Below are 17,566 nucleotides of genomic sequence, written 5' to 3' on the forward strand. Positions count from 1 at the left end.
TACTGTGTAAAGTTGAAACTCATTGATAGAAAAATTCAAAAACATATTCTTGAAGTTGTTATGAAGTCTATTCGTGCATGCCATTTATCTCGCCCAGGCAGAGGCCACTGGGATCCCCTTCGTGCTCTTCTTCGACAAGATCGAGCTTGTCGACAAACAGGTACGTATATTCTTTTCATTCCAGTTCGATTGCCTAGATTGTACATTCTAGTGTAGCACATTATCCATTTCACTAGGATATGAATTGGTCTGTGGATAAGGTTCTTTAAAGCTCAATCGACGATTCAATGTCATGTGCTTAGTGAAGGGGGGAAGGGTGCACAAATGGTTTTGTGAAAAATTGAAGGTTATGAACGAATTTCGAATTCCGTAATGGTATCAGGAAAAAACAGTTTAACTTGCAGGGCTAACCTATCCTCCACAGCAGTGTTTCTATCAGTATCAAGTACCAGCATTGAGCATCCCTTTTCAAGAACTAATTCTTTTAAGGGAGCGATCTCTCTCAACTAAGAAGGATTCCAACCTGAAGCTGTCACTTGAGGCCCTGTTGTCAATTAAGTGGTCGATAACACCACTAATGGTGCATGAATTGGGAACAGTTCCCCTACTGCAGATAACTAAATTATTTGTCCTACAGTATAATGTGTGAATACCCTTGGGACCATTCCCTTTGGATACACAAAAGAGCATCTGCCTTCTACTTGTATAGTCGTTGTGATAAGTTCTAGGCATTAGCTTCAGTTCTGTCATGGGTAAAACATACAAATACAAGCACGTGTACTCTCAGAAAAAACTGATGCATAATACTACACAAATGTTTCAGAAAATCATCATCAAGGATGATGGCATGCATTTCGAGCTTTCAAGAGGCTGCTAAAGCAAAATGATGGTCATCCATCCATCCTTTATTTTCTGCATATTTTTTAATGTTAATTTGTACAATCTTTTGTATCATATTTACATTTTCCTCATTCTTTATTTATATGGTTTGGTGATAGCTTTTGCGCCTTGTCCTACAGACCATGAAAAACTGGAGAGATGTTTGAAGAGTTGGGGGTTATGATCCACTCTTTTTAAGTGTTGATCAGCAATCTGGATTCGCTGCTCTTGAAGAGATATTAGAAGGACAAACAACCGTAGTTGTTGGTCCAACTGGCGTTGGGAAGCCCAGTCTAATCAATGCGTTGAGACACAGCCAGAACATTTCAGAAGATCCAATACATAAGCTTCTTGTGCAGGTGATCTAATCAATATATAATTTGTGCCTCTCTTCATGATTCCATTTTTGTACCATTTTTCTGGAGTTTTAATTAGCATCCAGATCTGTACCCAACGTTTCTCAGTTTTGTGGTCTGTTGGCGTTCCTATAAAATTGTCCCACTTTCGTTTTATTGTCGATGCTTGATATATGAATTTTTTGGTTGATAGTATATTACATTAGTCTCTCATGTGGGACTGAGGAATATTTCTGATTTACAAGATACAAAAGCCTAAAATTCAGGATTTGTACTGTAGTTGCAATTTGGTTTGGCTTGAAGAAGTGGTGGATAATGCTGTCAAAGAAAGTGAATCGTTAAGAATCAATACTTAGGTGTGACCAAGTTTTGTACAGGATCAGGGAGGATATAGAGTTGAGAGTGGGAGCACAACAGTAGAGACCTCCTTTGTTTCTTGGTGTCTTCTGTCAAGGTGTTCTAGCCAGCTACTTAGCAGTTGTTTTCTTAGTTATGTGGTTTTATTAGCTTTCCTATAGAATTTTCCCTTTTCCATTTTGACCCTGTGGTATATGGATTTTTTTTTAATAGTATGTTGAACTAGTGTTTCATGTGGAACTGAGGACTAATTCTATTTTCAAGATACAAAAGTTAGCCTTTGGGATCTGTACTGTAGCCTTCTGAATTTAAGCATAAGTACTTAGGGTGTGCCTGAACTTTCCACGGGATCAGGGAGGAGATAGAATTAAGAGTGAGAGTGGTACTGTAGTGGTCTCCTTTCTTTCTTGGTGTTCTGTGTGAAGGTATTTAGTAGAAGTTGCTCTGGACAGCTACATATCAGTTGTCTTTGAGTTTTGTTTAGTTGTCTTGCTTTTGTGCTTAATCCAGTGCACTGGCTGGTAATCAACACGCTGAAACACTCTTTTCTTAATGTGATTTGCAGAGCTCCTGCCTCTTTCAAAAGCAAAAAAGGGCAGTCTGGTACGCACGTGTCTGTCACTTCTTTCAAAGCACGTCACGTATTATGTACTTTTTGTGCTTGATCTCGTCGACAACTCTTGTCACTGTCATGAGGTTTCACAAGTTTGTTGCAGTAAATTCCAAATTGCTAATATCTGTATTGATGATGGTATTGAAGTCTTTGTTCGTGCACATCACTTTCCAGATTAGTAAATGGTTTGGTGAGCAACGCGTTGGAACCGTGTCAAAGAAAAGCGGCAAAGGAAAGCACACGACATGCCACATCTCGTTGCTTCCTACAGCTGGTGGAGGTTTCTGTTAAAGCCCATATACTATAGGCCCATGGCCCACATATTCTCTATATATATGTCTCCACTATTAGCATCTCAATAATCCTGAATTCCAAGCAATCAAAGTTCATTACAGCAAAGGAAGGGAAGGAACGTGGTCTTATTGATGCCCTTTGCTCGGGTGATGAATTGATAAAGATGTCACACCATTGAGCTCTGGAGATTGCTAGTTGTCGTAGAACTTGTAGAAGTTGAGTGTGGTCAGGATCAGGAAGGCAATGCCAGGGAAGAAGCAGGCCACCCGCCACGAAACAGTTTCCTTGCTGATACTTCTGGATTTAACCAGCCCACCCTGCTGAAAGTGACCAAACAGAGCCTTGCAGAAACATTTCGAAAGGTTTGTCAGGCACCGTTTTTAATTATGTTTGTTTAGTTACTACCCCTTACTTTTCCTTTTATACAAGGGTGTATTAGGGTTTGAAAAAGGTCAAGCTTTGTAAGTGAGCAAAATTTTTATCAATAGGAAGATTCATGTTTCACAAATCTTTTAATATGAATATTGATTTAGTAGCAATTGATGGTATATCGTCAGAGAAATTAATGCTAAAAGCATACTTTTGAAGACCGTGGCTGCATTTCAGTTTGTTACTTTGTTATGCCTTTTGCTTGCTTGTAATGTTCATTTGGTACTCCAGATACGAAAGATGATCAAGGAAAATAACCCTCCAAGTGCCTATTTAATGACTGTTCATCTTGATGAGCATGGATATGTGGTGAAAGGTGACTCTGAAAGGTACCATACTATCTGCAGATGCTTGATCAGATCAAGATCAGAGAATCAATTCAGCTACGAACATTTGGAACAAAAAGAAGTGATGTCAGGTATGCTATCAAGATGCCGCTTACAAGCAACATATTATATTCTAGACATCTAGAGACTAGATGTAGAGTTGAAGATTTCTCTCTTGTAGTTTCATAGTGAAAATTACATATTTACATTTTGAAAGTTTACTTCCCATAAGGAAATGTCAGATGTTTTTGTAAGTGAGAAAGCTTTTCTTAACTTAATAAAGCATTGTGCGCTGTTACTGTACATGATTTTGTTAAACAAACAATTAGTCCTTGTACAGCCTATCAAACAAATGATATTTTTAATAAGCACAGGTTGGAAGGTTCTTTCTGGGTTGACACAGTGAACTGAGGAAGGCAAGAAAATGGTCTGCCAAGTCTTTCATGTTCTTTGTTTGAGCTATTATTTAATTTGCTCGGGCTCAATGCGTTTACAATATGATACTATCCTCAGGTGATGCCCGTGGCAATGATGGCCACTTTCTGGTTATACTGTACTACCTCCTTTTCTTTTTGTAAGGCGTGAAGGCAACCCAAGATTCAAATCTTCTAATGTACTCCCCCGTTCCAAATTATAGATCGTTTTGGCTTTTCCAGATACATAGTTTTTGCTATGTATCTAGACATAGCGTATATTTAGGTGCATGGCAAAAGCTATGTAGCTTGAAAAACCAAAACAACCTAGATTTTGGGACAGATGGAGTATTAATTTGTAGATTACAAGTTAGGAATCATTGGATTCATATTTGAAGACACTTTCATATGATGTCAATTTCATGGTCCTAAGCATTATAATTTATAAGATTATGATGAATGTGTCATTGGATACTATACCGGGTCAGACCGTGCCTTACATTTTGAAAAGGAGGGAACACTACTGTAGAGTTTTGCTCTGGTCAACTTTGTCTTTGAGTTTTGTTTAGTTGTCTTGCTTTTGTGCTTAATCCAGGGCACTGGCTGGTAATGAACATGTTGAAACACTCTTTCCTTCTAATGTGATTTGCAGAGCTCCCGCTTCTTTCAAAAGCGAAAAAAGGGCAGTCTGGTCTATTAGGTCCTGATATGCACGTGTTTGTTGCTTCTTTCAAAGCACGTCACTATTATGTACTTTTTGTGCTTGAACTCGTCGAAAACTCTTGTCACTGTCATGAGGTTTCACAAGTTTGTTGCAGTAAATTCCAAATTGCTAATATCTGTATCAATGACGATACAGAAGTCTTTGGTCATGCGCATCGCTTTCCAGAATTGTAAATGGTTTGGTGAGCAATGCATTGGACCTGTGTCCAAGGAAAGCGGCAAAGGAAAGCACACGCCACGCCGCGTCTCACTGCTTCCATCACAAAGTTTCACAAGTTTTTGCAGTAAATTCCAAATTGCTAATTTCTGTATCGATGACAACACTGAAGTCTTTGGTTGTGCACATCGCTTTCCAGAATAGTAAATGGTTTGGTGAGCAACGCTTTGGAACTATGTCCAAGGAATGTGGCAAAGGAAAGCACACGACATGCCATGTCTCGCTGCTTCCTACAACTGGTGGAGGCTTCCTTGCTGATACACCTGGATTTAACCAACCTAGCCTGCTGAAAGTGACCAAACAGATACTCTCCTTGCAGAAACATTTCCAGAGGTTTGTCAGGCACTGTTTTTAATTGTGTTCTGTTTAGTAACTACTCCCTACTTATCCTTTTACAGGGTGTATTAGGGTTTGAAAAAGGTCAACCTTTTTACAAGAGAATTTTGTATTAATAGATAGATTCATGTTTCACAAACCTTTTAGCATGAATATTGATTTAGTAGCAATTGATGGTATATTGTCGCAGAAATTAATGGTAAAAGCATACTTTTGAAGACCGTTTCAAATCCTAATATGCCCATGAAAATAAAAGGAGAGTGGGCTCATTTGTAACATCTGACCGTGTACAACATTGCTTTTAAAGCAGCATTTCTGTTTGTTATGCCTTTTTCTTACTTGTAATGTTCATTTGGTACTCCAGTGAAGAAAGATGCTCGAGGAAAATGAGCCCTCCAAGTACCTATTTAATGACTGTTCACCTTGGTGAGTATGGATGTGTGGTGAAAGGTGACTCTGAAAGGTACCATACTATCTGCAGATGCTTGATCAGATCAAGATCAGAGAATCATTCCAGCTACGAACATTTGGAACAAAAGGAGGTGATAGGTATGCTATCATGATGCTGCTTACAAGCACTATACTGTATTCTAGACATCTAAAGACTAGATGAGGAGTTGAGGATTTTTGGAAATTACATATTTACGTTTTCGAAAGTTTACTTCCCTTAAGGAAATGTCAGTTGTTTTGGTAAGTGACAAAGCTTTTCTTAACTTAATAAAGCATTGTGCACTGTGTCCTAAAAAATGTGCACTGTTACTGTACTTGACAATTTGTCCTTGTACAGCCTATCAAACAAATGATATTTTTAATAAGGACAGGTTGGTAGGTTCTTTCTGGGGTTGACAGTGACTGAGGAAAGCAAGAAAATGGTCTGCTGAGTCTTTCGTGTTCTCTATTTGAGCTAGTATTTAATTTGCTCAGGCTCAATGGGTTTACAATATGATACTATCCTCAGGTGATGCCCGTGGCAATAATGGCCACTAGCTGAGTTATACGGTACTCCCTCCTTTTCTTCTGTTAAGGCACACAAGCAACCAAAGATTCAAATCTTCTAATATACTTCCTCCATTCCAAATTATAGATCATTTTGGCTTTTCTAGATATATAGTTTTTACTATGTATTTAGACATAGTGTATATTTAGGTGCATGGCAAAAGCTATGTACCTTGAAAAAGCCAACGACCTATAATTTGGGATGGATGGAGTATTAATTTGTAGATTACAAGTTAGGATTCATATTTGAAAACACTTTCATATGATGCCAATTTCATGGTCTTGAGCATTATAGTTTATAAGATTACGATGAAAGTGTGTTGTTGGAGACAACACCGGGTCAGACCCGTCTTACATTTTGAAAAGGAGGGAACACTACTGTAGGGTTTTGCTTTTTGATGATTCTGTTGATAAATACTTTTGTAAAGAGTAAAGTTATTTTCCCAATACACTATCTGATTAACCGCTTGTCATGTACTCATGTGGTCATTTATTTACTTAAATTGAATATATATAACATTCTATTCGTATCTTTCTTTTAGCCTTAACTACGTAACTAGTAGTGACATAAGATTATTGTACTAAACGATGAAATATTTTCTTAAATTGCATATGATATTTGTTAATATCTTTTATTGAGAATATTTTCATACAAGTTTAGTGCTTGTGCCAAGATGGATGCTAAATTTTAAGTTCCTAACATCAAAACACATACGTCTTGATTCAGGTACAAAACAGGTATTATGGGCGTGAGCAAGCGGAGCACAGGATGGTGTCTAGAAAGAAGATTGTGTCTAGAAAGAAATTAGCCAATCGATTCTCGATGAGATTGAAGATGACATTGATGACCTTGATGATGACTACTGGTTCGATGTCAAGCAACGTTCTAGGAAATGATAACTGGTTCTCATCTGATGACCTGATGACTACTCGAAGGAACATATGGGTGCTGTACATTTTTGGTTTTGTGGTGCTACCGGCCCTTGTGCAGTTCAGCTTAAATTGAAGTGCATTGGCAGGGGACCTGATAGTAGACGGGTGCTCCTGATGTTGGTGATGAACATGCTTGTTGATTTCATCGCGGCAAGACAGTGGGAAGGAATGTTACGAAGGCTCATGGTTTCGTGCCTCCAGCAGCAGCACCGTTTCATCAGTCTGTCCAATTGTTTGAGGGATTTGTGCCTGCGTCAGGAACACCCGCTGACAGGCATTAGCCGTGCAAATATGATTGATTCACCTGAAGAGTCGCATTACTTCCGTTAGTAGAGCCTAGAGGTTGGCTGTGAGGATATTAAGGAACCAGTAAAGTAATACTTGCCTGACCAAGGAGCTGAGTGTGACAGTTGTGAGTTGTGCAATGTGCAGCTCCGGTGATTCCAGGCCACCTCTCCTATTTCTAAGAAACTGAACTGATTGGTGAAAGTTAGCATTTACAAACAAAAGGTTAACTCATGTAACTGTGCGCAGAGTCTACGGTCCGCAAGGAAATTCTGGAGCAGGTAAAGAAGAGGAAGGCTTCCACGGCTCCTTTAATTTGTTTATTTTTTTAATATAATCGTTGTTGGAGGTGAAGTTGCTCAAATATAATGTCGGGTTCCGTTTGGAACCTAGATGGAATCCAACAGGTTCTATGAAGATTCGTTTGTGTACACACACAATGACACAAACGAACGAGAAAAAGGCTTGTGACGGCTTGAATCGAGCGTGCCACGGTGCCAGGTTCATTCCCCTTATCTACTGGCCTGCTCGAGTCAGGACCTGCCCGAGTCCAGCACTCAGGAGTTCAGGTATGGTAAATAAAATAGTCAGTAACATCCGGTGATTTAGATAGCTTTTCTTGTCGCGTGCCGTGGTAACCGGACGCCGAACAGACGAGATAGCAGCCGTCACCTCGCCAAGGCTCTATCTGTTGCCCCTGCCGTTGCCGCTACCAGCTTGCCACTGCTTGGCCTTGGCTACCTGCCACCGGAAGGAGAAGAAAAGAATTGCACGCGCAGGGCCAGGTGGCGCCTCCCCTGGCCGGCCGCGTGTCGCGCAGGGTCAACCCCCCCGGCGGCCGGCGGACGCCGCGGACGCGCCTGCGGCATGCCCGTGCGAGGCCCGTGCCCTGGGTGTAGCGGCACGAGCCCATCGCTTTCAGGGGGCGCACACTTAAACAAAGCCCCCTGACGACCGGCCACTGCATCCGGCCCTGTTTCCGGCTGGATGATGGATCCGGCCAACCCGGTGATGCCATGCCATCCAGCGCTCCTCTCCTTTCCTTTTCTTATTGATTGCAATAGTATAATTCCTGATCTATGTATTGTTCCCTGGCGATTAATTTGTTGGCACGGCGACAGCCCTAATCTTGTGGCTCAAAGTTGGCCTTCCGGCGGTGTTCGCCAGCTGGCTCTCTTGAGCTTGGCGACATGGAAATTAAAGAGTAGTCAATCAGGTGCGTGAGCTCACGCATCTCTCTAATCTTTATGTCCTGTCGTTTCAGCTGTAAGCTTAAACTAGCACGGTCGCAGTGCGATGTGCGCCGCACCGGGAACTGTTCCGGAAGCTTCTGGTCACAAGTTTGGTCTCTGCCTCCCCCCATGTCACACACACGCACCTGACGTACACCCCCCGGCCCATATCGTTGTTTGAAGTGGTTGAGCTCTAGTTTTGGAACATCTGGCCTTGAGTCATTTAAGCAAGAAAGAACGAAAGAAAGAAAATGTAAAGGAAGGGCCAGAGTATGACATGGTCGGATGATGGTGACTGGTACGGTACCCATGCATGCATGCTCATCCCTATCTACGTGGCGGGCGGGCCTTGAAAGTTGAAAGGATGCGGAAAGTGGAGCTCTTCACCGTTCCACAGCTGAATCTTTTCAATCCTCCTAACCTCGTCCTAGCCCTCCAGTCACAAGTAGTACAGCCAGTGTAAATAGTAAAGCCAATGTACAGGGGGGGTTTTTTTTGGAAAAACAAGTTGGAATAATACTCCTTTTAATGAGGTTATTATTATTGCAAATGTTAGCGTCAATATAGTGGTTGAAATGTAATATCCTGGAAATTTTCAGGGTGCTCATCGTCGTTGTTCTTTTGGGACTATATATAACATCATGGTTAGGTTAAGTGTGATCAGACGATTCATGCATGCTAATCGGTCGACTGTTATGAGCCATCACTTCCACCATACAGAAGATGAGCGTGATCTATCACAATGCAACACGAAATGCTAGTACCAATACCGCAGTGTCGTATAAAATCATCAGAAAACGCAGAGCCACAAGGATGAACTGACTCAGCACTGCAAACTTTTTGTAGCCAAGGCTCTCTACTTTTAGTATGAGAACAATAAGCGCAGAGCCACAAGATATTGAAAACAGTGAGTCAGCATTGCAATGTTTAGTTTTATATACGAGACAAAACATTGCAAGATTTTATAAGTGAGACCTAATTATATGACCTTTGAATAGTACAAGGACAATGCGCAGCGCCACTAAATGATAATGCCCCATCGTTGCAAGATTTCATAATCCAAGCTAGCCAGGTCTCACCTTTTAGAATATGAATAACAAGGTGTCCCTTGATAGGAACACCCTAACAAACACGGTTGTTAAGCAGATTTCGCGTTTTGGTTGTGGTAGCAACCTAGAGATGGATGTATATAGTCCAGCATATGCACTACCACCTGAAGTTATATGTTAGCCTATACTAAATGTGGTTACCTCATATAGTGTCATCCAAGACAATTTAAAAAGGAGCAAAACTATGAGAAAATGTATGAACCAACCAAATTAAGTAAACCCATGCAATTAGTAGTTAGGATTCAGTTCCCTCTCAAGAAAATGATTGTGCTATTGGTCCATATTACTGAATAAAATAGTGGAGAGAGCAATTCAACTTATCTATCAGTTCACAACCACTTATATAAAGGTCTTAGAAAGTACCTTCAATCCACTACTAAGAAATGATTTTCGCAGTTACCCACCTGTTTTTTTCACTACTACTGAATAAAATTTACAGGCACCTGAGAAGTTGATGGAGGCCCTCATCTTGAGCCCCTTGTGGAAATGCAAAAATGGAACCTCATTTGGAAATGGTAAAAAAATTGCTTTTTGTATCTTCTTAATTACATTGAGTTGGGAAATAAATTTTAAATTTTATGGAGGGATGTATCATGTCTACTCCCCATATCTAGTAAAAACTATAAAATGGTTGCAAACTTTTAGAACTAGTGAAAATGAAATGGTAAAATTTTCTTATTTGTACCTTTTTTAATTAGGTTGAGTTTGTTAATAAAATTTTATATGGGGGAACATATCATGTCTAGTCCCCATCTCTAGAAAAATATGATCTAAAAATTGGTTGCCAACTGGAAGCTTTGTGCATGTGAAAAGCGTAGATTTCCATATACCTTAGTTCACAGGCAGATGGCTGAACACTTGTGGAAATGGGTTACCACCCGTCTGCAAAAATGGATTTTTTTAGTAGCGTTTGTTCTCTCCTAAGCAAGAACTGTTATATACATCACTACATGTAGTTATGTACATCAGACAAATAATCTATCTCGTGGTTCTTGTTCCAAACAGCTCATACCTGAGATGCATTATAGGCCCTGTTTGGCACAATAGCAGGGGGAGCACTTCTCAAATAAGATGTACTAATATGGGAAAAGTACTTCTTAAATAAGATACACTAATATGGGAAAAGCGCTTCTCAAATAAGATGCACTAATATGGGAAAAGCGTTTATATGAGAAGTGGGTCTAGTTCAGTTTCTACGTTTTAATATAAATGGAAGCTGTGGGGAGAAGCGCAGCCAAGACAAGCTGAAAAAAAGCGTGTTGTTTGGCTACTAGTTTCAGCTTATTTTGACCATAAGCAGGATTTAAGCTGTTTCAAATAGGACCACATATAGTTAGCTATTTAGATTATTAGGATGAGCGGTATGTTTTTCTTAGCATGTAAGTCGCATAACTGCCTAAGGAGACAAGGACGACTATATATGCAGACTATTCATATATATGCATGTCTTTCTTAGTGTTTTCTCCCAATTTATTAAGAGATTTTAACAAGTACCCTTTTATTTCAGGAGAGGTCGTATGTTTCTATCTAACAGTCAATCTACGCAGATCGGCAACACAGACATTGTTACGCACTTTTGCCCACAAGTTTTTAATTACTGACTTAATAGTACGATGGCAAGGACAATAAAATTTTGGTAAACAAACCAAAGATTCCCTCGGGTTGGCGTCGAGTGTTTTATATTCATGGCACTATCTTCTGACCAACGTAGTGGCGACGGTGACATGCAGGGGTGTTTTCCACGGACTAAATAAGTTTTTCTCGATACGAGTATTAGACATAGATTAATTATAAAAATAATTGTACAGATGGAGGTTAATTCGTGAGACGAATCTATTAAACCTAATTAATTTATGATTAGTATATATTTATTGCAGCATCATATTGTCAAATCATGAACTAATTAGACTTAATAGATTCATCTCGCGAATTAGCTTCTAATTTTATAATTAGCTCATGTTTAATCCTCCTAACTAGTATCTAGATATTCGATGTGATATTCGATGTGATAGAACTAAGTTCGTGGAACCAAACACCCCTTATTTTTAGTGCCTAATCTTTCATTTCCTGTCCTGAGCTGCTTCTCGCTGGAGATGAAATGGCCCAATCGATTCAAGGTCAGAGCGTAGTTATTCTTTGTCACTTCTCTTAGCATCCAACTAGGTCAGAGTGGTCAAACTAGGAGAACTACTCTTACCAAATCACTGGTCTTTAACATGTACAACAGACGTTCATCTCTTAGCTTTGGCCTTTTTTTATCCGTTCAGTTGCCTCCTTTTAAAGTAACTGTCACGCAGCTCCGATCCATGCAACGAGTTTAGTTTATTACGGCCTCTTTTCGCACATCTTCTGTTCCGTTCTTACCATAAAGCTAAGTCACTTTCTGAAAAACTATCGGAAGCTTGTATCGAAAGTAGCTTACTGCTGCAACCGATTTTACGAAGAAGATTCCCACCGCTAGATGAAACACGTCTAGTCCACTCAAGTTTCATGCAACATTTTTAGATGAAACACGTCTAGTCCACTCAAGTTTTATTTGGGTCAGACAAAAGGATTGCTAGCAAGCTCGGTTCTTTCAACAATCTTCTCACTAAAAAATTGGACGAAAAGGATCCCAAGCCATATAAAAGTGAGTTTGCATGGCTTCCTTGAATCAGCATCAGTCATCATAACACATCCAGAAATTGCTCACTCAGTGAAAAGTTAACGCTCACTTTACTTCGTTTTGGGCCTGATTCCTCTTTCTTTGTCTTGAAGTTTCATGGAGAAGTAATACATGCCTTAGAAATCTTGTGATTTTTTTCCAGAAATTTTATGACTTTTTGGGCTGCTTTCATGCCGTAGTACGTTTGAATGAAAAGGGAGCACCTGATATGTTCTCATAAGAAATCAGGACATATTGGTTAGAAAAAGGACTGTAGAATTAAATTAATATATTAGATTATCAAGTGGCGCTTTTTACTTCAGTACTACAGTACGTTAATTACTCTTATGAGTATAGTTAATTGATAGTTTTTCGTGACATGTACAGTATAGTTTATTGATAGTTTGAAGACCTCACTAAGCGAGCCAATGGGGAATGCTTGAAGGTCTCTGTGCAAAATCTACTCTTCCTCGTTATGGTGAGAATAAATAAGCCAAAGCAATACTAGTATGAATTCTCAAATGAGGAAGGGAAATACAAATCGTGATTCCTTGCAACGCGTTGCTATTTTCTAATGTTGCCAAGAGATGTAACTTCGAATACTGCTTATTAATTTCCAATCAATTATTTGTTTGGTTTTGATAATACGCATTACAGGACGTCGGATAAAAAAGAAGAAGAGAGAAACACACTAGCACACCCTGACCTTAGTATCTACGTAATCGATAGAGTTTTATCTAATGAGCTGAAGAGTTGCCAGGATCCTTCGAGATGCAGATGTCCATATGGCATATTCGAATATATGCATGCCTCTACCTAATAATCTTTTACATCGTCATTAACAGAGACATTCCGCTGAGAATGGCTACACTTAGGTAAAAGAAATGTTGCCTACTTAAAAACTTGCAAAACAACTATACTAAAAAAAAAACTGGCACAAAGCACACCAGGAGAGTACTAAATCGGCAACTTCATAGTACTAGCTACCCCAGCCTTAATTCAATCTTTTCAAACTGCAGTTGTAAATTACTTTTAATATGTCGTGTTTGGATATTTGAAAAATGGTATGGCGTCTATTCATTAGAAATGTGTAGTCTCATAAAAGTACAGTGTCTTACTATATTTTATGAATATCTTATGATAAAGCGTACTAATCAAAGTTGTCTTTACTAGTGATGATTAGTTGTAAGTTAATGTTTTAACTTAAGCTACTCTTATCTCTTTTCAGGCAGTGATGGCAGACGAGATGTGGACGGGAGTTTTAAAATCATTTTTATCTAACATACTTTAAAATTAGAGCTTTGTTACAATGCTTTTAAAGTACCACAGGTACTTTCCTTTCTTATCATTTTTAACAAAAAAAAAATTAAATAGATTTACACATAATTAAAAGGGTATTATAGTAATTTCACTTTATTTTTTACTTGGTCCCACCAAATTAGTACTTCTCTTTTAGGTATTTCATGATACTTCATTTGTTTCCACCGTTCGATATATTTAAGACGGCTTTCATTTTTTCCGAGCACTCTAAAACTTCTCTTAAAATTAACTATGATGATTGCCGCGGCAAAAGGGTTGTTTTTAAAAGTCATTTAGCTTGGGCTAGTTATAAAATGGTAGATTAAAATAGATTATTTTTTCAAATAAACATTGCTTCCCTCCAATTCGCTTCGTCTTAGCCGAGAGTTGGTAATTCGGCTGCTCCAAGCTATATAAAGACCTCTCTCTACTTGCCACCATTGCTCTCGCAGGACCACCACCAGCAGCAGCAAAGTCACCACCAAGCAGCAGGCACCAACAACTCGTCGGTCATGGAGCACGAGTTACTCCAGATGCTGCACCTGCCGCCCCATGAGCTGGGCCAGGACCACCTCACGGTCAGCGCGGCCTTCTTCGACGTCCACGGCGACGCGCATTTCCCGGGCAGCGGCGGCGGGTTTGCCGGGGCGGTCGCCGACGACGACTGCAGCTGGGTCGAGGACCTCATGCAGCTCGGCGACGAGCTGTTCGGCGGTGCCGGCGCTGGCTGCGACGATAACAATGCCGCCGGCATGGACGAGGGCAACCGGCATCCGTGGCAGTGGAACGGCGGCGACGGGAGCCCTCCTTCCGTGGAGCAAGGCGCCGGGGAGCTCGCTTCCGAGCCGCACCGCGACGATGACGGCGGCGACGGCGACGGCGCGTCGCCGGTGACGAGGAAGCGGAGGGACCGGTCGAAGACGATCGTGTCGGAGCGCAAGCGGAGGGTCCGGATGAAGGAGAAGCTCTACGAGCTCAGATCCCTCGTCCCCAACATCACAAAGGTACGGTCTGCTGAAACACGGATTTTGTTTTTCTTTCCAGCCAGCCAGAGCTTCTGCAAATGATGGATTGCACGTTTATTCATTGTAAAAAGTCCTGTGTCCTGATTGGAATTAATCTTGTGAAACTCGTTCGCTGATTTGCAAACAAATTTAATTCATGTGCAGATGGACAAGGCCTCCATCATCGCCGACGCGGTGGTGTACGTCAAGAACCTGCAGGCCCACGCCAGGAAGCTCAAGGAGGAGGTCTCCGCGCTCGAGGCGCAGCCGAGGTCACCCAGGCAGGGGCAGCAGCAGCAGCGCAACCGGCGCGCGGCGGCGGCGGCTGCGGCGGCCGGCCGGCGCCGCCAGGAACGCGACGAGGACAACGGCACGGCAGCCTCCGGCGCGCGGGTGACGCACTTGGGCGCGGCGCAGGTCGGCGAGGGCCGGTTCTTCGTGACGGTGGAGTGCGAGCGGCGGGACGGCGTGGCGGCGCCGCTCTGCGCCGCCGTGGAGTCGCTGGCGTGCTTCCGGGTGGAGACCTCGAGCCTCGTCCGGTCCGGGACGGACCGTGTCGTGTCAACGCTCACGCTCAAGGTACCGTTAGTTCTAGCTACACGAATGCTTTGGCCTGTGGACAACTAATAATCGTAATTAACTTGAGCTAGTTGTTGTGGATCAGTTAATTAATTATATGTTTGTGCAAATAGTAGTATAGTTGCTGATGATTCCATCGTCCATGTGGATGCTGCAGGTGAACGAGCAAGTAGGGGACGCGTCGGTCTGCGAGGGCTCGGTGGTGAAGCTCTTGGTCATGGCGGCTCTGCTCAAGGAGGGCTTCCGACCCGAAGCGGCGGTCGAGATCTCATGATCCACCTGCCAACTGACCAGCTGATGTTCAGGCTCGGTTTTAGATCTCCAACTTAGGTCTCAGATCATCATCCACCCGCTCTCTCTGTCTAGATCTCGCCATGAATGTCGATCGATCCCGCTGGTTTCGTTGTTCGGTTTCGATCCGTCCTGTGTACCAGCGAGTGAGATGCAACGCCATGTGATCAGCTCTTGCAACTGCCACTTTATGTCTAAGCATAAAATCACTGTACCATACCGTACCGTGGATCCGTGTGTGTGTGTGTGTTGGAACTGGAATCAGTGGTACAGAACAGAAGCATGTCGCACTGGCTTTGTGAGCACATCACTGTTTGATGGCTCAAAAGAATCTGTGTTCTCCACGAAGGGAAGTGCCATGGAGAACACGGGGAGAGATGAATACATTAGCCGTGGGCGTTACTAATCAGTGCGCGTTAGATCCCCGACAGCCACGACTTTTCTTTTTGGAAAGTTTAAAATCCTGCAACTTTCCATTTTCAGAATATCATAATTTATACACATAACTTTAATGCATAACTTCATGATATAACTTGTATGAGATAATTTTTTAACGCAACTTAAATAGCGTGCAGAACTTATGTATACAACTTCTAGGTACAATTTGTAAAGATAACTTCAAATTTTATTTTTTTAGAAAGTTGTAACCTATACGTACAATTTGTATGCATAATTTTTTTCCTAACAACAATTTAGGTGATAAATTTCGTAATATAACTTTTATAATATATATAACTTTGTCATAACTTTTGAGAGAATGTGCACATAACTTATACATATATATACAATATTTACATATACAATATTTACATGTTATAGAAAAAAAATTGAAAATAAAAAAAACAGGCGCGGGCCAGCACATGGTGGGACCCCGCCGTCCGCGTCGCGCGTTAACCGTTCCGTTCCTTTTCACGGCTGGTAGGTAACTAAATAATCACTTGATATCTACGTTCGTTAATTTAAAACCATTGTTCCTTCAGCGGCGATTCATCTTTTGACGCCTGGATCTCACTGAATTCCGGTTCTAGTCAAACGAGGTTCTTCTTCTTCTTTCCTTGGAAAAAACGAGGTTGGAAGGTAACTTAACAATAATTTCAAATCACAGTAGTGATCACGAGAGAAATTAAACCATGATTCGTACCTCATGTAAATTTGTATACTATTTCAGTGCCACGTAAACAAAACCATGATTCGTCACCAATTAATAGAGCCTAGGTGGTGGACAGATTCCACTGGACGTGTAAATTGTAAATTTTTAGGGACGATGTGAGTAGAGAAACATTTCAAAATTGTAACTTGTATCTGTTCTTTTTATGACTCATCGGCACCCCTTTTCCCGTTGTAACACGAACCGGTAGGGTACCATTTGTTTGTTGCATTGCACTTGCCCACCATGTGATCCACTGTTGTGGACCCGGACGACCACATGCAGACTGGAACAGAAACAGAGAAGGGCGCGGCAGTTAGGTTCGTTAATTTGAAAGATTATCCTCCTTCTGGCGAACCATCTTTTAACACGTGGGTCCTACTGACCTGGATTCAGCCCAATTCTTGTCTGTATCATTCAAAAGGGGTTAGAGGTGACCTAATTAATGATCTCCACTACATATAATTATTTGGTTTTTCCATGTGCCACCAGCAATTGATTCGTGTGTGATACAATTAGAAATTACAACATCATCAACTGAAAGTTATGATTCATGCACAGAAAAATTAGATTAGACCTATTTCATCTCAAAAAAGACATCACAACTGCAAAGTAAATATATGAAAAACTGAATATGCAAAGTAGTTAAATTGGCCGATGTTTGTTCAGTTTTTCAGTGGAGGATTAAGAAATAGCCTCCTCTCTCAACTTCCATCAACGTAAAATATAAGAATATAATTAAATTGGCACCCAAGAATAGCCTAAAAAAAGAAAATTTGACAATTTAGGAACTTGGTATTCCGGGACCGGGTTCGGACAATTCCGAATTACCTGATCACCTCCTCCGATCCAAAGTCTCTCACTCCCTCGCCTCTCGATCTTCAGCTGCACAAGGCTACCACCAATCATGGTATAGCACCATTGCAACCGCCACAAACAGCTAAGAGGCCATAGAGGTCCCTGTTCCCGGCCCTGCCTGCACGCCTCCGTTTTCCAATTTAATGTTTCTCCTTTTGTTGAGATAAACCTAACTTCTATGTAATTTTTCGTTCTTGGTTCTTTGTACTAGTTGTGAGCGTAATCAGTTCTGGTTGTTTCCATGAT

The 17,566-nt window shown here is 41.2% G+C and overlaps 1 protein-coding gene and 1 pseudogene across 1 annotated transcript; both read left to right on the forward strand.

Moving 5' to 3' along the window:
• The first annotated feature begins 21 nt into the window (after positions 1-21).
• LOC117864007 (small ribosomal subunit biogenesis GTPase RsgA 1, mitochondrial-like) lies at positions 22-7,561 on the forward strand (annotated as a pseudogene).
• A 6,325-nt stretch (positions 7,562-13,886) lies between these two features.
• LOC117865332 (transcription factor BHLH156) lies at positions 13,887-15,595 on the forward strand. Its single transcript, XM_034749499.1, has 3 exons — positions 13,887-14,445; positions 14,611-15,024; positions 15,182-15,595. The coding sequence occupies exons 1-3, from the start codon at positions 13,954-13,956 to the stop codon at positions 15,296-15,298; spliced, it is 1,023 nt and encodes a 340-aa protein (XP_034605390.1). The 5' UTR covers positions 13,887-13,953; the 3' UTR covers positions 15,299-15,595.
• The last annotated feature ends 1,971 nt before the right edge of the window (positions 15,596-17,566 follow it).

This window comes from Setaria viridis, chromosome 7 (genome assembly GCF_005286985.2).
Source record: "Setaria viridis chromosome 7, Setaria_viridis_v4.0, whole genome shotgun sequence".
Lineage (NCBI taxonomy): Eukaryota > Viridiplantae > Streptophyta > Magnoliopsida > Poales > Poaceae > Setaria > Setaria viridis.